At 51.6% G+C, this 26,749-nt stretch overlaps 2 protein-coding genes across 2 annotated transcripts; both read left to right on the top strand.

Moving 5' to 3' along the window:
• Positions 1-9,674: 9,674 nt before the first annotated feature.
• On the top strand, positions 9,675-11,872 carry LOC113178235 (CMRF35-like molecule 6; the record flags this gene model as incomplete). Its single annotated transcript, XM_077801293.1, has 3 exons — positions 9,675-9,963; positions 11,008-11,131; positions 11,632-11,872. Coding segments are annotated over 3 exons (558 nt in total), but the record flags the coding sequence as incomplete, so codon positions are not given.
• Positions 11,873-16,194: 4,322 nt separating this feature from the next.
• On the top strand, positions 16,195-23,650 carry Cd300lb (CD300 molecule like family member b). The gene is made up of 4 exons (XM_077801292.1): positions 16,195-16,234; positions 21,001-21,344; positions 22,861-22,940; positions 23,545-23,650. Exons 1-4 carry the CDS (start codon positions 16,195-16,197, stop codon positions 23,648-23,650), a joined length of 570 nt encoding a protein of 189 aa, XP_077657418.1.
• The last annotated feature ends 3,099 nt before the right edge of the window (positions 23,651-26,749 follow it).

Raw genomic sequence — 26,749 nt, 5'->3', positions numbered from 1 at the left:
TGCCAAAATGAAAAGTATATATGATTAACTTCACAAGTAAAGATTGGGATTCAGCACCTTCACTTTGCTGTCTGTGTTGTTTCTCCACCCCCCTTTCTCCGTCTCCTGAGACCCCCTGTTGGAGCTGGACTCTGACACTATTTTAACAAAAATGAGAACATTACATATTAAAACTTGAATTAAAACCTGAATGGTCACAGTCGTAGTAACTTACTTCAAAAGTAAGTTCTTGGGAAAAAACAACAACAAAAAAAAAAACTTCAGCAGTTCCTCAAAGAGTCAGCCATAGAGTTAACACGTGACCCAGCAAATAGACTCCTAGGTAAGTCCTTCCCAGGAGAACCGAAACATCTCCCACCACAAAACACCTACGTGACAGTTCACAGCAGTATTATTAACAACCACCAAAGAGTGAGAACAACCCAAAGATCCATCAACTGTAAGTGGGTAGACTAAATGTGGTATATCTACCGGGGACTGTTAGTCAGCAAAAAGAGTGGCGCTCTAGACCCTGGCGCTGAGGGCAGCCGCCGCCATCTTGGCTCAACTTTCTCCCCATATGAGGTGGGGGCAGTTCCCAGATCGCATCTCCAGGGGCCAGTGGATTTTCGCAGAAATCACCAGCGCTGCGATCACCCACGCAGAAATCAGAGCCTCTGGGCTTGAGTAAGTCTCCGGACTCTGGACCCACAGCCCGCAGTTCTAGCTCGCAAGCGGCTTAGCAGAAACACCTCCCAGCACCTTGCAGGACTCCAGACCGCGCGGCTCCCAGCAGGTCACTCGCTGCTACCTGTCCACGGACCAAGGCCATCACCCAGCTCCCCCCACATCACCAGACACCCCGGCGCTGGAAGCAGACCGCCGCCATCTTGGAAAACCTTCTCGCCATCTTGTGGTGGGCGTGGCCATCAGAGCGGGTCGCCATTGGAGCAGGTTCCTGACTTCCAATTCCTCCCCCTCCCCAATGCCTGGTCTCAGTGGCCACCCAACAGGAGGACAGCTCTCAACTGCACAGGAGTGCAGTGCGAACAGGGCGCCACCCACCTGCTGTGAGCCTGGGGGTGAGGGGTCCCGCAGTTAGGACCTGATAAATAAGAGACGGGAGGGGACTAAAGTCTGGAGCATAACAGAGAGACCAGGATTTGGGAAATCTCCAGGCAAGAGAGGGAGACGACATCGGGGGCTCAAGTCAGACAAGTGGTCACAAAAAAAGACCCGTGAGATGCTATTTTCCTGCTGGAATAGGTGGGCGGCACTCCCCACTTCCAGACGCCCCACACCAGGTCCAGTCTTCACACCCTGGTTACCTGCACCATCCTGAGGGCAGAGACACCTACTGAATGAGACAAACCCACCTACTGGATGAGAAGAGGAAAAAAATGGATCTCTAAGAGTATTGTTTTTTCTCTTCTTCATTCTCTTCTACCTTTCTGTCCCCTGGGCCTCACATTCCCGACTTATGTAAAACCAGGAACTTTGCATGACATAGGACTTTGAGGACTGAGTCACCTGAATAACATAGTATAGAGGAATTGCAGAAGCCCCTTTTTTCCTCTTTTTTCTTTTTTTTCCTTTTTTCTCTTTTTTTTCTTTCTATTTCTTTTCTTTTCTTTCTTTCTGTCCTTTATTTTCCTCTTTCTTCTCCCTTCACCCTTCAATTTACACTATTTTAACATCCTGTATTTTTCTAGAAACATATGTGTGTTTGTTTTATGTACTCTACTGCCTTCCCACATAACTGTCTACCCCAATTTACCTCCTATCTATTCTCCTGCTACTAACCCTCTTCACTAGATTTCTCCTTCACATTTCTTAAGATATATTAAGTATATACTCTCACATCTTCTCCCCTCAACTTATCATCCTATGCTTCACCCCCAGTACATTGTCCACCTCTAGAAACTGTAAACCTTTTTATGAAACTACTGATTATATTTTAAATAATAATTGAATCCAACATTTCTGGACATTAAGACTAAATTGAAAATGTCTTAATAACAACAATTTGTTCATAGGTGATGTATTGTTGATAGGAGAGATCTTGGAACCCTGCAAGAGCACTACAAATCTATAGGGTAAAAACAATAACACACCAGATCCACAGAGCTGGAAAGGAAGACACATGAGCAACCTGAAAAGACAAGGGAAGAAAGAACCACAAACAAATCAAGACAACACATCATTGGAAGAACTGACAGCTATAGCAGAAAAAATTGCAGATAAAGATTTCAGGATATACATGGTTAAAATGTTTTGGGATCTCAAAGAAGACATAGGAGAACAAAATCACTTTGACATTGAGCTACATAAACAAATCCAAGAAGCAAAACATCACCTCAACAGGGAGATAGAGGTTCTACCAAACAAAAACTAAACAAACAAACAAACAAACAAACAAAAAAACAGAAATCCTTGAAATGAAAGAAATAATAAACCAAATTAAAAACTCAAATGAAAACATCACCAACAGAGTAGACCACTTAGAAGATAGGACATCAGACAATGGAGATCAAATAAATCATCTTGAAAAGAACCTAGACCACACAGTGAAAATGATAAGAAACTATGAGCAGAACATTCAAGAAATATAGGAAAGCATAAAAAAGACCAAATTTAAGAGTTATTGGGATAGAGGAAGGCATAGAGATCCAAACCAAAGGAATGAACAATCTATTCAATGAAATAATATCAGAGAACTTACCAAACATGAAGAATGAATTGGAAATCCAAATTCAAGAAACCTACAGGACACTGAATGTACAGAAATCACAACAAACCCACACCAAGGCACCTGATAATAAAAATGCCCAACATACACAATAAGGAGAGAATTTTAAAAGCCACAAGAGAAAGGAATCAGATTACACATAAGGGAAAACCAATTGGGATAACGGCAGATTTTTCAACATAGACCCTGAAAGCTAGAAGATCCTGGAACAACATATATCAAGCTCTGAAAGATAATGGGTGCCAACTAAGGATCTTGAACCCAGCAAAACTAAGCTTTAGACTTGAAGATGAAATAAAAATCTTCCATGATAAACAAAAGTTAAAAGAATTTATAACTACAAAACCAGCACAACAAAACATTCTTGGCAAAATATTTCATGAAGAGGAAATGAAAAACAGCAATGAAAATCAGCAGAGGGTGGTAGTACACCAAAGAAAAAACTGATCAAAGAGGAAAACCAATTCAAGTAAAATAACAAAAGTAAACAAACATGGCTGGAAATACAAACTATGTCTCAATAATGACCCCAAATGTTAATGGCTTAAACTCACCAATCAAAAGACATAGGCAAGCAGATTGGATTTAAAAAAGACCCAACAATATGCTGTCTCCAGGAGACTCGTCTGATAGGAAAAGACGTACACAGACCGAAGGTGAAAGGTTGGGAAAAATCATACCACTCTCATGGATTGCGGAAGCAAGCAGGGGTTTCCATCCTCATATCAAATAAAGTAGATGTCAAGCCAAGGTTAATCAAAAGGGATAAAGATGGACATTACATACTGCTCAAGGGCACCATACACCAACAAGACATAACAATCATAAATATTTATGCCCCAAACAATGGTGCAGCTATGTTCATAGAACAAACTCTTCTCAAGCTCAAGAGTCAAATTGACCACAACACAATAATATTGGGTGACTTTAACACACCTCTCTCACCACTCACTGGATAGATCTTCCAAACAAAAGTTGAATAAAGAAACTGTAGAACTCAATAACACAATCAATAACTTAGACTTAACTCACATTTTTAGAATATTTCAACCTGCTTCAAGCGGATATCCTTTCTTCTCAGCAGCACATGGATCCTTCTCTAAAATAGACCATATACAATGCCACAAAGCAACTCTTAGCCAATACAAAAAAGTAGAGATACTACCATGCATTTTATCAGATCGTAATGGAATGAAATTGGAAATCAATGACAAAATAAAAAATATAAATTTCTCCCTCACCTGGAGACTACACAATATGTTATTGAATGAACAATGGGTCACAGAAGACATCAAGGAGGAGGTTTAAAAATTCTTAGAGGTAAATGAGAACACAGACACAACATATCGAAATCTCTTGGACACTATGAAAGCAGTACTAAGAGAAAGTTCATTGCATGGAGTTCACTCCTTAAAAGAAGAAAAAGTCAACAAATAAAAGACCTCACACTACATCTCAAAGCCCTAGAAAATGAAGAACAAACCAGCAGCAAAATCAGTAGAAGGCAAGAAGTAATTAAAATCAAAACTGAAATGAATCAAATCGAAACAAAAGAAACAATTGAAGAAATAAACAAAACAAAAAGTTGGTTCCTTGAAAAAATAAATAAAATTTACAGACCATTAGCCACGCTAACGAAGAGGAGAGAGAGAACTCAAATTACCTGCATACGTGATGAAACAGGTAATATCACAACAGACGTTACAGAGATACAGAGGATAATTAGAAAATATCTTGAAATCGTATACTCCTATAAAATAGAAGACACTGAAGGCATCAACAAATTTCTTAAGTCATACTATTTGCCCAGTTTGAGTCAGGAAGATATACACAATTTAAATAGACCAATATCAAGTGAGGAAATAGAAGAAGCCATCAAAAGCTTAGCAACCAAGAAAAGCCCAGGATTAGATGGATACACAGCTGAGTTCTGCAAGATCTTTAAAGAAGAACTAATACAAATACTCTTCAATTTATTTTAGGAAATAGAAATAGCGGCAGTAATTCCAAACTCATTCTATGAGGCCAATATCACCCTGATAAAACCAGGCAAAAACACATCAAAGAAAGAAAACTTCAGGCCAATATCTCTAATGAACATAGATGCAAAAATTCTCAATAAAATTCTGGCAAATCAAATGCAAAAACATATCAAAAAGATTGTGCACCATGATCAAGTGGGATTCATCCCAGGGATGCAAGGTTGGATCAACATATGGAAATCAATAAATGTGATTCATCACATCAGTAGACTTAAAGATAAGAACCATATGATCATCTCAATAGATGCAGAAAAAGCATTTGACAAACTACAGCACCCCTTTATGTTCAAAACACTAGAAAAAAACAGGGATAACAGGAACATATCTCAACATTGTAAAGGCTATCTTCACTAAGCCTCAGGCCAATATCATTCTAAACCAGGAAAAATTGAAGGCATTCCCTCTAAAAACTGGAACAAGACAGGGATTCCCTCTTTTGTGACTTCTATTCAACGTAGTTCTTGAAACACTGGCCAGAGCAATTATCTTATATTAGAGAAAGGTGCCAAAAACATGTACTGGAGAAAAGATAGCCTCTTCAACAAATGGTGCTGGGAAAACTGGAAATCCATATGCAACAAAATGAAATTAAATCCATATCTCTCCCCATGCACAAAACTTAACTCAAAATGGATCAAGGACCTAGAAATTGAACCAGAGACTCTGCATCTAATAGAAGAAAAAGTAGGTCTTAATCTTCATCATGTGGGATTAGGCCCCAACTTCCTTAATAAGACTCCTATAGTGTAAGAATTAAAACCAAGAATCAATAAATGGGATGCAATCAAACTAAATAGTTTTTATTCAGCAAAAGAAACAATCTGTGAGGTGAACAGAGAGCCTACATCCTGTGAGCAAATCTTTACCCCTCACATATCAGAAGAGCACTAATCTCTAGGGTATATAAAGAACCCAAAAAGCTAAGCACCAAAAAAGCAAATAACCTAATCAACAAATGGGCCAATGACCTGAACACCACTTCTCAGAAGAGGATATACAATCAATCAACAAATATATGAAAAATGCTCATCATCTCTAGCAATTAGAGAAATGCAAATCAAAACGACTCTAAGATATCATCTCACTCCAGTCAGAATGGCAGTTATTATGAAGACAAACAACAAAGTGTTGGCGAGGATGTGGGGAAAAGGGTACACTCATACATTGCTGATGGGACTGCAAATTAGTGCAGCCAATATGGAAAGCAGTTCGGAACCACCATTTGACCCAAATCCCTCTCCTCGGTCTATACCCAAAGGACTTAAAAACAGCCCCAGGGACAGAGCCACATCAATGTTTGTAGCAGCACAATTCACAATAGCTAAACAGTGGAGCCAACCTAGATGCCCTTCAGTGGATAAAAAAATGGATAAAAAAATGTGGTATATATACACAATGGAATTTTACTCAGCAATAAAAGAAAATAAAATCATGGCATTTGCAGGTAAATGGACGTTGCAGAAGACAATGCTAAGTGAAGTTAGCCAATCCCAAAAAACAAATGGCAAATGTTTCCTCTAATATAAGGAGGCTCACTCAGTGGGGTAGGGAGGGGGAGCATGGGAGGAATAGATGAATTCTAGATAGGAAAGAGGGGTGGGAGGGAATAGGGGATCAGTAAGGATGGTGGAATGTGATGGACATCATTATCCAAAGTACATGTATGAACAAAAATTGGGTGTTAACCTATTTTACATACAGAGACATGAAAAATTGTGGTATGTATGTGTAATAAGAATTGTAATGCATTCCACAGTTGTGTATTTAAAAAAATAACATCAATTAAAAAAAAGATTTCTGGGGCCAGGTCACGGCCTGTGGACATCACCGTCAGATTGAGGACACATTTCCAGGACCAGGAACCATTCAGGATTCTAGGGCCACTGTGCCAACCTGGGGTCAGGCCTAGACTGGGCTCATGGAGGGGCAGTTCCAGGTTGGCGTCCGACGGGGCAGGCCCAGTGCTGAGGACACAGGCTCTGTGTCCCCTTCCCACTGGTGACAACCTGACCACAAGGAGAAGAGGAGGAGTGACAGGGCCAGAAGGAAGCCTGGCCCTGCAGGCCTGGGGTGAGGGCAGTCCTGCCGGCTGGGGGCCAGGCGGGTCCCATCCACCACACCTTCCCCTCCCTGGCTTTCCTAGGACAGCACAAGCCCAGGGCCACCTCGGGGGCAGCTTCTCCATTTTCTCCCCAGCCCCAGGAACTGACTAAAAAGGACAAGCGGGAAGCAGCTGCCCCAGAGAAAAGCAGAAGTGGGAGCCCTGGAGACTGACCCTCCCCAGGGGGCTGGAGCCTCAGGTCCAGTAGGGCCTGGCGCCCGGCGGTGACATCTGTGCAGGAGAAATGAGCCCCAGGGGCCTGATGCCCTGGCCACCCTTGGCTCTGCTGCTTCTCTGGCTCCCAGGTGAGGGCCCTCTGTCCAGGGAGGGTCTGCAGAAGGGAGGGAAGGCAGGAGGGGGGCCAGGAGGCGTCCCGTGAGGAGCCCCAGCTGCACATCTCTGTGCAGATGCAGAATGGGGTGCGCTGTGTCCATGATGTAAGATGGACTCGCCAAACACCAAACCCCTGGGAGGGAAGGGGCAGGGGGCTCCCGTGAGCCCACCTGACCTTGGAGGAGCCAGCGTGCTGCCCAGGGCCAGGGGTGCTGCCCAGGAGGGGCCCTGAGAGAGGTCTGGGGGAACAGGACAGGGGGAGCAGGGCCGGTGGACGGGGGTGGGGTGGAGAGGGCACCAGAGCACACCTGGGGCCTGTGTTGGGGAGGCCCCCCAGGTCCACCAGTTTGGGGTACAGAGGAAGGAGGGGACGAGGAGGAGAAGGCTCCATCTCAGGGACAGGTGGGTTCAGCCAGGGCAGCTGGAGGCTGGGTGGGAAGAGTCCTGGTGGGGCCCAGGGGTCAGTGGTCCCCAGGAGGGGAGCTGGGGACAGAAGAGAGGGAGGAAAGGAGAGGTGGGGATAGGAAATGTAGGGACAGGGCAGGGGGGGACAGTGTCAGGACCAGGCCAGGGGTAGCGTCTTGATGAAGGAGGCTGGGAATTAGCATTGTTTACTAAACACTCATAAAGGCCAATTTTACTGATTGGTGTTTTTCTGGAAAACCACACCTTCATCCCGATCACACATTTATTTATAGAGAATTCTACAAAGTCCCCTCTGGACTCTTATTCTCTCTACCTGTGATTCCTTCCTCTCTGCATTTCTCACGTGGACTAGAAGGGGCTACCTGGTTGTGTTAGGTCACGTCGCATGAAGCTCCTGTTGGTCAAGAGCAGTTGACAGCGGCTCTTCCCTGGCTCATTAATAGGAGCTGCCCAGCAGTTGACAGCCGCGATCAATCTTTCATTTTTCCTTCCCCATTTTTGTTCTTGTTTCCTGGGGCTGGTGGAGCCTGGGCCTGGTGCATGCTGGGCAGCCTCTCCACTGACCTGGCCCCATCCTAACATGACCTTCCATGAACCCCCAGATGCCATGTCAGGTTGGCGTGGTCCCCACCCCTTTGCCGCTGGCATCTGAGGCGCAGAGAGGTCAGGCCCTGGCCCTGAGCACACAGAGGATGCAAACTAGAGCTGAGGCCCAAGCCCGGGTTCATCTGAGGCCCCTGTGGCTTCACCTCGGCAGTTGCTACTGAGCTTCTCAGCGAGTGTCCCACCTGTGACAGTGTCACAAGGTCTTCTCTGCAGGGGACCTCACCCCAAGGCTGGGAGAGGGGGTCCTACTGGCCCTGGCAGAGGGATGGAGGGGCTACTGGGCAGCTGTGGGCAGCTGTGCTCTGAGGGTGCGGCCACAGTGGTCTCCCTGTGCCAGGCGCAGCAGGCACTGAAGGGATGAGGAGGAGGCCTGGGCCCCCAGGGCTGTGACTCAGGGGTCCCACAGTCAAGGTCAGGGCTGTGATTCAGGGGTCCCACAGTCCCAGGTCGGGGCTGTGACTCAGGGGTCCCACAGTCCCAGGTGGGGGCTGTGACTCAGGGGTCCCACAGTCCCAGGTCGGGGCTGTGACTCAGGGGTCCCACAGTCCCAGGTCAGGACTGTGACTCAGGGGTCCCACAGTCCCAGGTCAGGCCTAAGGTCCTGAAGGCAAATGGAGAAAGCATCCAATCCCAGGGAGAGAGCAAGCCACCCCAGTCCCGCCATCTCCCCGCCCATCTGGGCCTGACCCCAGGGTCCCCAGGGCGAGAGGGAGGTGCACTCACAGATGCCCCTGGGCTGTGGCCTGGTGCAGGGTGGCCTGGTCCTCTGCCTGGAGGTGGGTTAGCTTCCTGGTGCTCACCTCACCCCAGCTTTGTGTTGGGGCCATTGGGGAAAATGCACCTGGAAATCTTGGGGACATGAAGGAGTTGCCTTGGAAATGAGGTCCCCAGAGCCAGGCCATCCGAGGTGAGTGAGGGGGAGAGGGTCCTGGAGCTCTGTGCCCCTCGCTGTGTGCATCCTGTGCTGTCAGGAGTCCGAGGCTCTCATCCACATGGTCTGGGGACCCCGCTTCTGCCCTGGCTCACGTCCTGCTGGACCAGACCCACTCTGGCTGTGTCTCCGCGTCTGAGACTCACAGGGCCGGGGGCTGTCCCAGGAAGGGGGCTCAGGGTGTTTATGGCCCTGGGTTCTGGAAGCAGGAGGTCAGGTGGTGAGGGGGGACTGGGGTGAAGGGAGGGGCTGCTGTGTCAGTGTCCTGGGTGGAGGAGCAGAAGGGCTGGTGGCCAGGGGTGAGTGGTGGGGAGGGGGTCTGATGTGAGGTGAAGGAGGGTCTCCTGAGGACCTGACCCAGGCCCCCCTGGCCCTGGCCCATCTGTGAGGGCCTGGCCTCCACACTTGTGTCTTTCAGATTGTGTTCCTCTGAGTGGCCCCAGCAAGGTGACGGGCACCGTGGGAGGATCCCTGCATGGCACAAGCAAGGTGACGGGCACCGTGGGAGGATCCCTGATCGTGCAGTGTCAGTATGGCAAAGAATTCAAGGACAATGACAAACTGTGGTGCAAAAAATCAGTTTTCTATTGTAAAGATATTGTGAAGACCAGAGGCTCAGGGGGAAAGGTGCGGAGCGGCCGAGTGTCCATCAGGGACCACCCTGCAAAGCTCAGCTTCACAGTGACCATGGAGCGTCTCACCCTGGAGGACGCAGGCTCCTATGAGTGCCGGGTGGACACACCATGGCTCAGCATCCTTGACCTGTCCTTCAAGGTTGAGGTGGCCGTGCAGCCAGGTGAGCCCCTCCCACCAGCGCCTGGGTTCCCTCAATAGACCTGGCCTTTCCCTCCCTAGAAAGGCATGGGGGAGGAGAGCGTGCTCTGGGTGATTCCAGGGTTCAGAACAGGGTGTCTGTGCGCACAGGCCTTTGTGAAAGCAGGCTTCTGGTGTGTGTGTGTGTGTGTGTGTGTGTGTGTGTGTGTGTGTGTATCCGGGCATGCAGACACCTGGTGTGCACACACAGCACACCTATGTAGTTCCAGTGTTTCCCTGGGCCCCACTCTAACAGTCCAGGTCTGGAACCTTCCAGGAGTGGGAGGAGTGGGGTGGGACTGGCTGTTGGGTCCCTGGCTTTTTGTTGACTTCCTGACCAGGTGACGGTCATGTCCTCTCCAAAGGAGACCCGTGTCTCACCTGGGCCTGTCTCCACCCTCCCTCTGGGACGGGACCCTCACAGCATTTGCTTTTCCTATAGAAGGGCATCTTCACTTGGGTCACCTGCCCCCTCTCCGCTGTGGATGGTCTCTGGGAAACTAGCTCCTCCATGATGGTCCTGGGGTCCTTCTAAAAAGGACCCATACCACTGTGCAGGCTTCCTGACTCCTAAGGGGACTCTGCTCCTAGTGGACCTGGTGGTCCTGGGTCACAGCATCCCTTGTGGACGCCACAGACCATCTCTGCTGTCATTTGAAGTCACTCTGTCCATGTCCCTGCCCAGGACCCTGTGTCTCTGGTTTCCCAGCGTCAATCTCTACACAGTAGGCCTCACTGTAATTGTCCCCAGGAGGGACGGGAGCAGGAGGAAAGGGTGGTGCATGGACTGGCCCTGCTGCAGAGTCCTCCCAGGAGCCCTGCCCCTCCTCTGGAACGGAGTCCTCCCAGTGGAAGTGCTCCTGCCTCAGTGCACCTGGAGATGGGCGGGGTGAAGCCCTGCTCAGGCCCAGCTGTGGCCAGGAGACTGCTGGATGCAGGACGTCTGTCCAGCAGGCTCCGAGTGACCTGGCCTGTGTGAGTCAGAACAAACCAGGGGCAGAGTGTGCTGACCTGTGCCTCCCCTCAGCCCTGACCACAGCCTCCAGCCCTGAGAGCCGCACAAGCAGCCAGAGGCCTCCCATGTCGATGCCAACACACACCTGGCCCCTCACGACCACAGAGGACACCCCCAGTGCCCACCCACAGCCTGGGTAAGGCCTGGACTCAGGGCTGTGCCTCTGGGGGTGAGTGCGGTTGAGGGGCCTGGCAGGGCACTTGGGTCTCCTCCTCTGAGTCCTGCCTGCATTCGCCAATCCCACCCTTCACCACGAGGCTCCTACTAAGTGCTCAGTCCCCTCTCCCTGGAAGGTGGAAACGCCGACCCATGGAAGGTTGCAGACCCCCCACACCCAGGGGTACCCCCAGATGTGGCAGGGGAGGTAGAAATGCCTCCCTGGACCCGGGTCCCTGCTGGACGCCTGGGCTCCCTCACATCTTTCCTGTGGCCATGCCCTTCCTACATGCTGAGTCCAGGGCCCTTCTTGGCTGTCATGTGGGGACTGAGATGTTTTATGTGGGACTGCCTTGGTCAGGTTGGTCTTCATGGGGACCCCAGGGGACATAGGACCTGGGTGTAAGGGACAGAGGCAAAGTGCAGGGCACTGGGGCCTCCCCGTGAGGAGACAGCTCACGGTTCCCATGTCCCCCGCAGGCCCCTGGTCATCAATGTGCATCTCCTGCTCCTGGTCTTGAAGGTGCTCCTGCTCCTGAGCATGCTCAGTGCTGTCCTCTGGGTGAACAGGCCTCAGAGGAGCTCCAGGTCCAGGTGCAGGCACCATGACTGTGAGGACCAGTGACTCTGCTGTCCTGAGGCCACCTCCAGGGACACCCCCTGCTGGAGGAGGGGACATCCTGACTTGTCTGCATTTCTATTGACCACTCTGAGGCCTTTGTGACCTTCTAGAAGCCTTTCCTTGGCTCATCACACACACAGACAGGCGTGTCTAGTGCGTGCACCTCCAGCCAAGGCCACTGCAGCCCGTGTGCCCAGCCTGTCACGGGCACTGCTGACGTGATGCAGCCCTTCTGGTCTCTGTGCCTCCTTCCTACCCTCCTGGGGCCTAACAGGGCTGCATGCTCCTCCTCCACCTGCTTGAAGGTCTGCACTCCCATGTATGGTGCCCAGGGCGCGAGGTTTAGCTTTGCTCATTGTTGAACTTCACATAAACAGGATTTTATGTTCACGTTGGTCTTCCTCCTCCCTGGTGTTGGTGATGGGACACAGACCACGTGCAGCTTGGTGTCCATCTCTGAGCTACACCCCAGCTCTGATGCGCCCTTGAGTCCCGAGTCCTGTGATGGCCCCTGGACATTCGACCTGGGGACTCGTCCACATGGAGGTGTTGCTGCCTGGATGTGCCGGGCGCTTGTTTCTTCTTTCTCTTCTGGTCCTTTTCTCTCTTCCTCCTGTCCCTTGTCCTCTGATGCGTCTCCGTCCCTTCTCTCCCCCCACCCCTCTCCCCTCTCCTCTCCTCTCCTCCTGTCCTCTTTGGTCCCCCTCTTGCTTTCTCTCTCCCCCTCCTCTTCCTCCTCTCCCCCACCTTCCTCTTCTCCTTTTTTATTTTTTTATTTATTGAGTTTCTGCCTCTATCACTCACAATGCTGCCCCCAACCTCCCTGACCCTGTTCCCTGGCCCGTGTTCCACATGTCTCTGGAGCCTGGCCCTAGGCCTCACTGCCCCTTGACTCCACTCTACCAGGCCCTTCCCTTCCACATCCAGGTCACTGTACCCACCCTCCCCAGCAGCCCACCCCTCCCTGAACATGCCAGACTCCCCATTTCTCCCCGTTAATGGGTGGGAAGTGGCCTCTGGCTGTGTCCATCTGTCACTCCTGCCCATCTGTGTGACTTGGATTTCATCTTTTGTGAACTTCTATTTTCTGTTGTGGGGCTATGTTTTCATATTGATTTTAGATTTGTAGAAATTCTTTACAAGTCCTTGGTTAGTTGCATGTGTCCTAAATATCTTTCCCCAGTTTGTTGACTTTGTGGAATCTTGAGAAAACAGACTCTTTCTTTCTTTCTTTCTTTCTTTCTTTCTTTCTTTCTTTCTTTCTTTCTTCCTTTCTTTCTTTCTTTTTTTTTTTTAGGACTAGGGATTGAACCCAGGGCTTCTCACAAGCTAGGCAAGTGCTCTACCACTGGGCTATGCCTCCATCTCCCTTTTAAAATTTTATTTGAGACAGGATCTCACTAATTTACCCAGACTGGCCTCAAACTCATGATCCTCCTGCATTAGCCTCCCAAGTGGGATTAGAGGTGTGCCCTATCATGTCTGGCTTCCTGTTTTAAATGTTAATGTTTGGGCTGGGGATGTGGCTCAAGCGGTAATGTGCTCGCCTGGCATGTGTGGGGTGCTGGGTTTGATCCTCAATACCACATAAAAATAAAATATAGATGTTGTGTCCACCGAAAACTAAAAAATAAAATATTAAAAAATTCTGTCTCTTTCTCTTTAAAAAATGTTAATGTAGCAAATTATTTTATATTTTCATTTATGCTTTATACTTTTTGTTCTTGCGTAACAAATTGTTGGTAACCTAAAAGTTTTTTAATTCCTCCATAGTCTTCTAAAAACTTAAGAAATTTTCCTTCACCAGAAAGTCTTTACTGTCACATTTCACGACTAAACACTCAGGGTCATTCCAGGTGAACTGGGCTGCACGAAATAATCACAGAGAGAGAGAGATACCTTTTCCTTTTGTCCTGTGAGGGCTCCTCTGAACTCAGGAGTCCATGGAGAGAGAGACAGAGCACAGGGCTGGCCCTTTTATTGAGGAGAAACCATTCCAATGAGGCAAGGGGTCAGGTTTCAGGGGCTGAGTCTAGCTTCCTGATGTCTGCTGTCAGCAGTTGACTGACATCTAGGAAGGCCAACCCAAGGGCAGAGCAAGAGAAGGGGACAGACAAAGGGCATTTCCATGGAACATTCCATCCCAAAACAGGGCAAAGGGGTAGGATTACAAAGGAGCAGGTGAGTGTGGCTCAACCCCATGGGTGACACTCCTACATCAGAAGACATCCCTCAACTTCCTGAACCAGGACAACGTCCAGGTCACTATGAAATGTAGTGACCAGTCAGAGCCTCTCACTTCAGGAGGGCAGGTGCAGGTCATTCAGAGAGGCTCCCCATAGCTCACCCACTTCTAATGGTTATGGCTGAGCTGGTGAACCATTTTCCTTTCTTCCACTTCCTGTCCTGCAATGCCCCTCTTAGTCTACACTGACTTCTGAATATGCCTGAAGCTTTTTCTGATGGCTGTCTCTACTCTGTTTAATTTTCTAGTTGCATATCTTTGAACTAATAAAGCACAGTTCTAATCACTACAGCTTTATTTTAAAGTCTTGAGATCTGCTACCACATGTCACTGTAGGTTTTCTTTGATATTGGAAGGTTGTTGCAAACACTGCCCACTGGCTAATTTTGAATTAGCCAATCAAGTTTCTAAAAAGAAAAAAACAAACCTTTGGGACTTTCAATGTGATAATTTCCCTCTCCATGAACATGGTATGTTACTCCATTATTTTTAAGCTTCTAAAATGTTTTTGATAATATAGTATTTTATTCTTGAAACTTGTTCATGTGTCTATTGACTTTAATTCTGTAACCTACATTTTTATTTTTATTTTAAGTGGTGTCTTTCAATTGTATTTTCGAATTATTTATTGCAGGTGTGTAGAGAAGTAGTTGATTTTGAATGCTGATTTCCTATCCATGTATACAGCAACCCTGACAAACCTGAGTAATTCCTTTCATTTTTTTTTTTGTAGACAATCAATTATCTATCATGACTTAGAGTTTCCTTTCCAAGGCTTATGTGGTTTGTTTCTTTTTCTTATTGTATGATGCAAGTTGCTCAAAATAGTGGATGATAGTAGCGATTCCCACCTTCTCATTTTCTTCTTGATTTTAAATGGAAGAATTTTAATGATTTGCCGTTTGTTGTCATTGGTTGCTTATAGACGCCCTTCACCTAGTCTACCATGAAAAGTAATGAAATATGATGCTTTTTTGTGCATCTATTTACATGGCTCTGTGGCTGTTCTCCTGTATTTTGCTAATGTGACTAATTGTATTAATTGCTGATACTCAAAGAAGCTTGCTCCAGTTTCCCAGAGAGACGAAGGCGGTGGGGCAATGACCTGTCCTAACCCAGCTGTGATGGCCTGGGCAAGGCCATGTCTGCTTTTCAGGTGGCCCAGGGCTCCCAGCTGAGGGATGAGCCCTTTTCCTTCTCTCAGTCCTGAGCCACCACAACCACAGGACAACCCAGGACGGACCCTCCCTCCTTAGCTGGCCCTGGAGATCTGGGGGAAAAAATACAACACTCATCCCCTTCCCCAAACTGATCTTCTTCAAGAGCTTTAGCTGTGGGTTCTAATAAAGATCCTAGTTAATGTCAGTTAGAGGCTAGACCTTGTCTTCTTACTAGTGAGGAAGACTTGCCCACCAGCCTCCTCCTGGCCTCCTGCTCTGGGCTTCTTTTATCTCACTCTTCATCTAGTGGCTGAAGTTTTGCACAAGTCCTAACAGTAGCAGAGGGCTAACCCTAACCTAGCACACTGTCCTTAAAACTTCACATAAGTTTTCTCATTTACTTCTCTTAACCAATTGTGATGAGCCCAACTTATCAATAAAACCTCTGAGACTCGGAAGTTAAATAAGTTGTCTAGAGTCACGCAGCTTATCCATGGGGTAAGAGCCAGGTCTGTCTGATCCCACAGCCTGCATTTTTATGCAGTTGGCTGCAGCCCCTGAGTAAATGTGTCTCCAGGCTTGCTGAGCACAGCCCCCTGACACCTGAGTTGGGGGTTTCCTGACAGTTGGGGGACCATCCCTGTAGTGCAGATCCTCTTCTGGAGTTGGCACCTGGGGTGTTGTGCCCCTGATCCGAGGTCTGGTAGGCCAGCTGTCCCCCAGCTGTCTGCAGACTCCTCTCCCCTGCCTTCCCCTCCCTGCACAATCCCCTTGCCTCCTCTGTCCTACCTAGGGAGGACACTCTTGACCCAGGATGAAGCTCTGCCAAGAGAGGACGCCCCTTTTGCTGAATAACTGAGAGCAGGAAATACCCACTCTATAAAAGGAAGTGATGAGGAGGAAATTCAAAGTCAACCTGGACCTGCAGGAGGGGTGAGCCTGGCTCAGCGGAGAGTGCAGCTGAGGTCTGCGCTGATGCTGTCTTAGTCGGAGGAGCAAGGAGCTGGGAGGGGACCATGTGGCTGCCAGGAGCTCTGCTCCTGCTCAGCCTGGCAGGTGAGTGCAGCTGGGGCCTGGGGCTTGGTGCAGCAGAGCAGAGCAGGGGGCAGAGGGCACTGGAGAGCTGTCCAGCTCAGGAGGGAGAAGTTTGTGAGTTCACCCAGCAGCAGGCGGTGAGTCCCACACAGAGGCAAGCATCAGCCCTGAGCTCAGGAGGGAAGAGGGAAGAAGACCCACTGGGCTGAGTGGGAGAGACACGGTGCCAACGACAGCCCAGGGCAGGGAATAAGGCACTGCAGAGGTGCACTCAGAGGACGAGGCCACCCCCCCTCCGGGAGCCAGAGAAAGCGGGTCAAAGCCACCCCTCCAGGCTGCAGAGGGGGGTGTTCCAGGGAGAGGCACTGCCTGGGAGAAGGGACGCAGGCTGGGAAAGGAAGGGGACCCCGTGCAGAGCAGCTCTCAGGGTGCAGGTGCCAAGGAGGCCGTGTTAGATGTGGGGAGGGGAACGCAGGAGAGGAGACAGCAGGGGCTTTGGATGTCAGGCCCAGCAACAGACTTTCTGAAAGAAGACTGCCCAGGAGCCAGCAGGAGGGGGTATCTTCCTGTCCATGGAGACCTTACGGACACCTCAGGACCTGGGGGACATCTGGAGGTTTGACAGTGTAGGCAGCGTGTGTGGGCCCATGGTCCCCTCAGGGCCTGGGACCTGACCACACGGCACAGGCTGGTCCACGGGGGCCTGCCTGAAAGAGCCCACCAGGGCGTTCAGAGACCAGTCCCCACCCTGAGACCCGGATTTCGAGTGTGAAGGGAGAGTCTCCGAGTCCTCCCAGGTCTAGATTTGGAGGATTCTGCAATTCAGCCCAGAGAGCAGGGCTGGGCACTCCTGGATTCCTGCTGCTGCTGCTGACCTTACTATGATGCCAGTGGCCTGGCTGAGCCACAGCTGTCTTCCTCCAGCAGGTCCCCGCATGGTGCCCAGTTCAGAGGACAGACTGGGGATGTCTACTGGCTCCCAGCCAGATTTGCATCAGAGTTTGGCCATCCCAGCGGCTCCTTCTATTAATCCCTTTTTGCGGAGGCTGAAGAAGGCCTGGCAGGGCTGAGCGTGAGCCGGCACGCTGTGCACACACACCCAGGCAGTGGACTAGGGCACACGCAGTCAGTCACCCCAGGCACACCTCAGTGTCGCACACTCATTCACCATCACACACACACGCTCTGCCACCCACAGAGGACAGCCATCTAGGCCATTCACACAAGAACTCTGTAAACTTTCCTGCAGAATCCACACAGAGGGGCAAGTGGACACCTCACAGATGAAACACTGAGGTGTGAGCAGCCTTATGCTCCGGTCCCCAGAGCTCGGCTCAGAGGTGGCTGCTGTCCATCACCTCCACCCTGCCCCCAAGCCACCTCTGATCTCGCGGATAGGCCTGATCCACAGTTGCTCCTGGGCAGCGTGGTACTGGTCTGACCACACTGAGCGCCTGCCCGTTGGGCACCGTAACCGAGGCTGGGAGACCTGGACCACTGTGTCCCTCCTGCTCCTGGCGATGGCTGGTGGGAACAGTCTCCGCGGGTCCCTCCTTTCTACTGTTGCCTTTCTACTTCATTTTTTCATTTTTAGTACTTTTGAGTTGTTGATGGGCCTTTATTTTATTTATTTACATGGGGTGCAGAGAATCGAGCCCAGTGCCTCACTCATGCCCGGCAAGTGCGCCCTGCTGAGCCCCAGTCCCGGCCTCTCATTTTATTTTTTTTATTTTTTTTTTAAGAGAGAGTGATAGAGGGAGAGAGAGAGAGAGAGAGAGAGAGAGAGAGAGAGAGAGAGAGAGAGAGAGAGAATTTTTTTTTAATATTTATTTTTTAGTTCTCGGCGGACACAACATCTTTGTATGTATGTGGTGCTGAGGATCGGACCCGGGACGCACGCACGCCAGGCGAGCGCGCTACCGCTTGAGCCACATCCCCAGCCCTTATTTTTTTTTTTTTAAAGAAAACATCCCTATGTGCCAACCTGACCCTGGATTTTAACTTGCAGCCGTTGCCCTTTCCTGCAGCCCTTCTCCTAATTGACTCCTGGTTTATATTTAAGGTTTCCCCTTGTTGTTTGATCTGTTCTTGGCTTGGCAGACATCTCAACCCATTCAAAATGTATGAGTCAGAGAAATGTCCCCCACAGAGCCCAGTCTCAGGACTGACCACCTTTGAAAGTTTAAAACTTACTATTTCCACATTTTTTTATGCGTGTAATATAGAAAAAACCCAGAAATGGAATCATATAAACTCCATTCACCAACTTAAAAAGGACCATAATAATAACAACGTATCTTGGACATCTTTCCCATCACTGTCTGGAGGTCTGTCTTTCCCTTTTCACCAAGTGATGCATGGCCCACAGTCTGTTGGTGCAGTCCCTGTGGGTGGCAGGTGAGTTTCCCACAGTCACTCTCACCTGGCCAATGCGGCTAACATCCTTCTCTCCATCATTCTTTGTCGTGGAAACTCCCTCGAGTGCTGGAATTGAGAGGACTGTGTCTGTGATGAGATTGAGCTTTCTTGGCACCTGAGACCCTGAGACTGGGGATGGGGAAGGGAGAAAAAGAGAACATGGAACCTCTGTTCTCTGGGAGTGAGCGGCCTGGCAGGGAAGGCAGGAAGAGAACAGCCAAAATGAGATAGCAACGCAGCATTGGGGCTCCGGATGGAGGGTCAGGGGAGCAGCGGGAGGAGAAGTGGAATCCAGCTTCCCAAAGACTCAGCGCCAAACAGAAGCAGTGGGTGTGGCTACAGGAGAGGTCTAGGAAGACTCCTGAGCTCGGAGCAAGTGCAGCTCAGTGCGTAACTCTGGCAGCCACATGGAGAGGAGAGAGGAGGTCGGTACTCTGGACTTCTCTGGGTGCTGCTGCCATGATCCAAGCACCAAACCAGGTTCTGACCTGTTGAGCAGGTCACTGACAGAACAAGCCCCATCTGCCTGGTGTTGAATGCACACCCAGTCTCCTCCCAGCCTGCGTAAGGCAGAGAGAAGCACGGCCACTTTGCAAACAAGGAAGCAAGCCTCAGAGAGGTGAAGTAACTGACCCAGGGTTTCCCAACCACCTGTGGGAGATAGATCTTCTGTGTCCAAAGTTTACTGTGACGGCAAGAGGCTGCAGGATGGGGGTCATTCTGAGGAGCATTTCCACCGCAGGGGGCAGGGTTCACGGAGTGACAGCCAGTCGCTTCTGGGGAGCGAAGGAGAAGACGGAATCAGTGACCATGCCAAGTCCTCCAGTCGGCTCCATAACAGGGTGGATGGTGGAAAATCACAAAGTCGGTTCTGCTGATGGAAAGTGCACCAGTCATCTGATTCGCCCCTGAATGACTGCAGTCACCAATGATCACAGACTCAGAGGCTTAGCACAACACAGGTCCGTGGGCTCTCTGTTCTGAAGCTCCGGAGTCTGGAATGGTCCCACCAGCTAAACTCCAGTTTGTGTCCCTCCGGAGGTCCTGGGGAGACCTGTTCCCTGCCTTCTCCAGAAGCCGTCTGCTCCCCTGGGCCACAGCCCCTCCGCCATCTTCAAATCCAGCCCTGAGCACCTTCCGCCCTGACTCTCTTCCAACACTCACTGTGGGGACCCACAGGATAATCCCTCATCTCAAGATCCTTCATCAAATGCAAAGTCCCTTTGCCCAAGTGAGGGGTCGGGGGTCACAGTGGGACCTCAGTTTCCCTTGGGTGGAGGGCGTTATTCTGCTGACCACAAGCACAAACCTCAAGTAAACAAAACGGGTTCAGGGGGAACCTAGAGGTACAGGGAGGCGGCACCTGCTGCTGCTACACACCTGCCTCGTCCTGTGGAGACCCCACACTGAGGCCAAGACACACCACGGAAGGCCTCTGCTGTGACTCTCTGCTCCTTCGTCCACTTCCTGTGCCCAGGGAACAAGTGGCCATCGGAAGGAAAGAGCCCTGTGAATTTAGGCAGCTGGAGGGAGTCGAACCAGACCCCCGCTCAGCGCAGACCCCCTCTAACCTCCAGCCTCTGTGGGGCCTTTGCTACTCTGTCCCCACTGAATCCCCACCGAGGACCTCAAAGAGTAGCTTCTGGTGAGAGAGGCGGCTTGTCAGCCTCTGAGACTGAACTGGGGTCCACATGTCCAGTGGGGATCTGTAAATGGGCTGGAGCTCGGGACAGAACTGGAGTGGCAAATAGGGGCTTGGGGACACCAGGATACGGGCAGTCACTGGAGCCACGGATGTGGGGAGAACCCCTCTGCGAGGCCACGTGAGTTGAGGTGAGACGCAGCCTCCGGACGTGAGACTTGGGTGTCTCCAGTTCATATTGACACAGATGAGAGTTGATCTTGGGCATCTCCCCTCAGCTGTGACATCACAGCAGAGCCTGGCATCAGCCATGATGGGAACACTCACACTGCAGAAACTGGCAAGTGCTACAACCAGAGAGCTAGTTAGACATTCACCGACACGGCCCGGGTGACATGGAGACTTAGGGAGAGGGAGAGGAGAGGCTTGGCTTGGCACCCTAGAGACCCCCTAGAGAAGCCAAAGAAGATCAGAGGAGAACGGCCCTGAGAGGACCAGGTGGCCACAGAGGTTCAGGAGTGTCCCATGCTGCCTTAGGCCTAGGGAGATGAGGCTGGAGAGGCCGGGGGTCATCCCTGAGGGGTGACGAGAGGCTGGACCTTGGAGGAGGGGGGTGTGAGGAGGGGGGCCTGTTGGGATGGTGGGGGTGGCTCGGACCCTGGTCCAGGCCCTGGGCATCACCTGACTCGGGGCAGCAGGGGCCAGATCTTGGGATTCTGTTTTCCAGGATGTTTCTCCATCCAAGGTCCAAAGCATGTGCAAGGCCGAGAGCAGGGGTCACTGACCGTGCAGTGTCACTACAGCCCACAGTGGACGAATTATCAGAAGTGGTGGTGCCGCGGAAGGCACTGGCGCACGTGCCACATCCTCGTTCAGACCAGAGGCTCGGAGCAGGAAGAGAAGCAAGGCCGCGTGTCCATCGTGGACGATCAGAGAGACCACTCATTCACGGTGACCATGGAGAAGCTCCAGCGTGACGACATGGACACTTACTGGTGTGGGATCAAGAAAAGTGGAACTGACCTTGGGACACGAGTAAGAGTGACCGTTTACCCAGGTAAAGACTTTCTCGTCTGCACCAGGAGGCCTTGTGCTCAGGACGGGACGCCTGCTCCCCCTCCTCCCCCTCCTCCCCCTGCTCCCCCTCCTCCCCCTGCTCCCCCTCCTCCCCCTCCTCCCCCTCCTCCCCAAGGGCTGAAGGGAAACCCCAGAGAGCCTGGGACAGGCAGACAGGCAGAGCGGGAGGGCGAGACAAAGACGCCCCTTCCTCCTCCTCCTCCTGCCACCTGAGAAACGGCTGTCCCCATGTCTACCTGCAGTCAGCTGATCCTCAGCCCAGGGACCACTGGGTCTCCCTGGATGGCGATGGGTACGGTGCCAGCTTCCCAGCAGGCCCCGTGTTGTTAGGTTGGAATGAGTGACGGACACAGGGGCTGTGACGTGGGGTGCAGAGAGGGTAAGCAAGACGCCTAGAGCTACCACATAGGGGAACTAGAGAGGACCTGTGGGGACGGGAGGAGGGCCGAGTAAGAATGTGGGCGAGTCTGAGAGATCACAGAGCGTGCCCAGGGGGCAGCTTTAGGGAGAAGTCACTTAGGGATCTGCAGTGGGGGGCCCACGTCTGTGCAGTGACCAGAGGCACCAACAGGACCACAAGTGGCAGAGCTCAGTCAGCGGCTGCCTAGCCTGACCGAGGCCTGGGACCTTCCAGAGGGGTCTGCCAGGCCGAGGACTACAATAAAGGGAACTGCGGGTCAGGGACACTCAGTGCCCAGCTGGCCTCAGGAACCCTCGAGCTGCCTTCGACGTCTCTCATACGAAGGTGCCGTTCCCCGCAGCAGTGCTCACGGTCTAGCTGGAATGTGCCCTCTTACTTCCCAGCCTGCAGGTCCCCCTCCCTCACCCCACTAATCATAGACACCCCATTTCTAGAACCTTCCATTTAAGTCCTGCTCAGGTACTAATTGAGTGGAAAGGACTGGGGATTGTTTTCCCCGCAACCAGCCGTAAGTGGAGAGAGAATGGAGCGATGCATCTCCCCCACCCAGAGGGAACTGTGGTGTTTTTTCCTGTGTAATTTTGGGGGGAGACACCATGTGTCCTCTAGTGAGAACATGCTACATCTTCCAAACCAGTAGGCTGGCCCACTGCCCACAGTCTGGGGAGGTCCTCTGGCTCCTCCCTGGAGGGCTTTCTCTGCCCGCCACCTGGGGCCGAGGATTGAACTCGGAGGCACTGGGCACAGCCCTATTTTACATTTTATGTAGAGACAGGGTCTCACTGAGTTGCTTAGCACCTGGCCTTTGCTGAGGCTGGCTTTGAACTCTCCATCCTCCTGCCTCAGCCTCCTGAGCCTCTGGGATTACAGGCGTGCGCCGCCAGCCCCGGCTCCTGTTTAATTTTGACTCCTTCCTGCCATTCCTGACAATGATGGGAAATGGCTGTGTTGGGAGGGAGGTGGTTCAACTGAAGGCCGAGGGCTGTATTCAGAGAGACCGGGAAGGGAGGTGTCCTGGTGAGGGCTGGCGGGGTGGGACCATGCCTGGTCTGTACCCGTAACCTGTGGTGGCTTTGCCTGTGTCTAGAGAGAACAGATGCTACATCTTCTGAACCAGTAGCCTGGCCCACTGCCCACAATCTGGAGATGTCCTCTGGCTCCCACAAGAGGTGAGTCCCTGGAGGCCTTTCTCTGCCCTCCACTGGGGCCCTTCCATGGAACTCTTGCCATGTCCTGTCACCAGATGCCAGTGGCCTGTTACAGCCAGAGCTGAGATCCCAAGCCCCTTGTCCCCGTTACTCCTCACCCACCATGTCCCCGTTCTGGCTCCCGCCAGAAAGCCGCTCTGCAGAACTGGCCTCTGTAAGCATCATGGTGGCACTGTGTGTGGTGAGGGGAGAGAAGGTGCCAGTCTCCACGCAGGGCCCAAGACATCCTGGGACAGAGGAGGGAGAGTGACTTCCCTACCTGGAGCTGGCAGGAGGCAGAGCAGACTGGAGAACACAGACTGTAGGTGGTGACCTCCGGGTGTCCTACGGGGCCAAGGGGAGTTCCAGAAGGAAAAATGATAAAGAAAGGAAGGGCCCGTGTAAGACCAGCTGCGCTCACTGTCCGAGGAGCCCTTGTGGTGGGCCACAGCGAGGCTCTGGGTCTTCAGGGAGGGACTCAGGCCACAGCCTCGGGTTCCGCTCGGATGGCGACTGGCTCCCTGGTGTCTGGGGTGGGAAGCCATGGGGCTGGAGGGCCCGGGGTCTGATGCTGTCCCTCCCACAGGACCCACTACGTGCTCCTGGTGTTCCTGAAGGTGCCCATCTTACTCGTCCTGGTCAGTGTCATCCTCTGGCTGAAGGGGTCTCAGAGGACCCCCCAGGAACAATAGGAGCCGTCTGTCCTTAGGGATTTGAACTTTGAACTTCTGACCAGAGACCGGGCTCCGTAGGCAGGTGGGTGAGCCGCGCCTGCCCACCCAGACCCTGTTTCCAGAGGACCCAGGCTGAGCGGGAAGTCCCCCGGATCCTTGGGGTACAGTGGCTGAGCCCTGCCCTGCACAGCTCGGGGACGCAGCTCGGCCCGCCTGGGGCTCACAGGCTCCCGCGGGACCAGTACCTCACATCCACCTCACAAGGACAGAGGCCCACTCGCCCCGGGGCTGGCCCACGGTGGGGCTGCTGGGATGGAGGCCAACCTGCGACGGCCTCGTCCCACGTCTGGGAAAGCTCATGCACAGCCGGGAACAGAGGTGCCGAGGAGACAGGGGGGACCCAGCGACACCCTCCTGGCCGAGCACCTGATACCTGGTCTTTGTTTTCTCCGTCACATTTTCTTAAGCCATCGGGGTGGGGTTGACGGCCACGAGTCCCTGGCTGACGGGGTCCTTTCCTGTAGGGGGGTGGTTCTGGGGTGAGCTCCTGACTCTAGGGCTAGAGGTTGGTGTCCCCTCCACCAGGGACCAATGGCTCTGAGGCCACATGCTGAGGGGGTCTCTGCTTCCTCCTCCCTCCCTTTTCTCCCCCGTCCTGGCTCAGGGGCCGCAGCCTGGGGTCGGGGCTGCTCCTGTCTCAGCGCAGCCACTTGGCTTCTCCTGAGGACCCTGCTGAGCCCCTGGTGCCATCTTGGGGGTGAGGGGTGGGGTGGGTGGTCAGTGGAAACTATCCCAGGGAAATGACGTTGCCCCTTTTAAATAATGGCTGGAAATCATCTCAATAATTAAAAATGCTGAGGAAACCATGCCTCAAACACCTCACCACGGCAAGGACGCCCTGGAACAGGTCACGGCGCCAAGAAGGTCAAGGGCCCTGACCATGAAGCCATTTCACTTCATGTGAGGGAAACGGTCCCTCTGGGACGTGCCCCCAACTCCCACACGCCAGCAAACATGGATGCAAATGTTTGAAGGTCACCTTGAGGAAGTGTCCGCCTGTTGTCCCAACAGGCAGACCTCAGGGGCAGGGGACCAAGGACCTCCTGTCCCTAGCGTGGAGCTGGAGCCTGCCTCCCCACTGGGGCTCTGTAACCCCCTCTTGTCCTTCAGCCAAAGAGAAACTGTGTCTGACTTTGAACCTAGTGGAGGGCTCTGGCCATGGTGAGCGGGGAACCCCACGGCACCCGGGAGGAGGGAGCCGAAGCCAGGCCCAGGCGCTCTGAGTCACTCTGCTGGGGACCAGGCCCACAGCCCACCAGCTCCAGGGCCCCGCCCTGTGACTCAGGGAAGTGCTGCGCTCTGGGGAGAGGGGCCTCTGGCAGGTGCCCGCCTTGACACGTGCCACGGGTCAGGGCTTCCCCGCCGTCTCCGACTCTTCTCTTGGAGGCAGCATGGCCGGTTGCCACGCTCACCACTCCCCTGCAGGTAGCCGCTGGAGCACAGTAGGCTTCTTCTGACCCTTTGTCCTGAATTCACCCCCATTCACACTTCTGGGAAGGAGACTTGGAGTCCCCAGGAGAGCTGGCCAGCAGAGGTTGCCAAATAGGCTTCCTCTCTGCAGAAAGGAAAATGAAGAAGTCAACGCTCGAGCCACAGGACACCATTCCAGTCTGGAGCCACAGGACAGTGCTCCAGTCAGGAGCCACAGGACACTGCTCCAATTGGGAGCAGGAGCAGGAGGCCTGCAGCCCGCACAGCTGAAGCTAAGCCCTGATCAGAACCCAAGTGTCAGTAAAGAGGAGCAACGGGGAGAGAGGGGCTTCCCATCCACCTGGACCTGCCCTGGGCCGTCCCCCTGGGCCACTGCACCACCCAGGGAAGTGCAGGCAGAGGGCAGCTGGTCCAGGGCTGGAGAAGCAGCAGCCGGCCAGGAAGTGACAACAGTGAGGAGCCCCTTATAGGACCTGGGATGTGGGGCCTGTCTTCTTGTAACTGGAAGGAGTGTCCGACACTGAACCCTTAATCACACCCACCCTGCAGTACGGCAGGTCTCAAGGGCATGTTCATCACTCACCACTAAAACTCTAAGCCATGACGCAACTTGCCATTCGCCCTCCCTCAACCCCAGGCTCCACCATTATCCTCTTTGCTTCTATGAATTGATTACTTTCACTTCCTCACACATAGGATCCTGTAATAGTTTTCCTTCTGAGACTGGCTTACTCTACCCTGCATGCTGTCCCCAGGGCTCATCCACCTGGCAGCACACAACGGGATTTCCTCCCTTTGAAGGCTGAGTAATATCCCCTTGTATGAACAGACCACAGTTTCTTTATCCACTCATTCTTCCATTGATGGACATCAAGGTTGTTCCCCCACCTCGGCTATTATGGGTGATTCTGCAATGAACATGGGAGTGTAAAGACCACTTGGAGATTCTGTTTTCAATTCTTTGAAATATATACTCAGAAGTGGTATTGCTGGATCATACAGCAGTTCTATTTTTTATTTTTAAACAATTTCTGTAGAATGAAACAGACATTATTACTGTATGTATGTATGTGGCTGTGTGACCAATGGGATTCTACAATATGTATACTCAGAAAAATAAGAAATTATATCCCATTATGTATGGTACATCAAAGTTTATAAGTGCATTCGACTGTCATGTTTAACTAATTAAAACAAATAAAAAAATAAAAAATAAGAAATACAAAAGTAAAACCAATTTCTGTACTCTTTTCCATACTGATGGCACCACTTTACATTCCCATCAATAGGACATAGGGGCTAACATGTCCCTACATCTTCATGAGAATTTTCTGCTGTTTTCCATAACAGGTGTGAGGGACAGCTCACTGTGGTTTTAAAATTGGAGATGTTGACGTGTACTTACCGGCCATTTGCACAACAAATGTCTGTTCGAGTCCTGACCCATTTCTGAACCAGGCTGCTGGGCCTGGGGCTGTGGCTCCGTGGCTGAGGACTCGCCTCACTCATGCGAGTCACTGGCTTCAATCCTCAGCCACATAAAAATAAATAAATATTGGGCTGTTCAGTTTTTTTCTTGTTGAGTTTTAAGAGATCTCTGAATATTCTAGAAATAATCCCTTACCA

Source organism: Urocitellus parryii, chromosome 7, assembly GCF_045843805.1.
Source record: "Urocitellus parryii isolate mUroPar1 chromosome 7, mUroPar1.hap1, whole genome shotgun sequence".
In the NCBI taxonomy this organism is placed as follows: domain Eukaryota; kingdom Metazoa; phylum Chordata; class Mammalia; order Rodentia; family Sciuridae; genus Urocitellus; species Urocitellus parryii.
This window is presented reverse-complemented; position numbering and strand designations above follow the sequence as displayed.

What these genes read in the sequence shown, in the direction of transcription:
- Cd300lb (XM_077801292.1), top strand. Translation starts at nt 16,195, where the DNA reads ATGTGGCTGCCAGGAGCTCTGCTCCTGCTCAGCCTGGCAG. An exon ending in GCTCCTGCTCAGCCTGGCAG is followed by an intron (nt 16,235 to 21,000) that starts GTGAGTGCAGCT and finishes TCTGTTTTCCAG; the next exon opens with GATGTTTCTCCATCCAAGGT. An exon ending in TCCTCTGGCTCCCACAAGAG is followed by an intron (nt 22,941 to 23,544) that starts GTGAGTCCCTGG and finishes TCCCTCCCACAG; the next exon opens with GACCCACTACGTGCTCCTGG.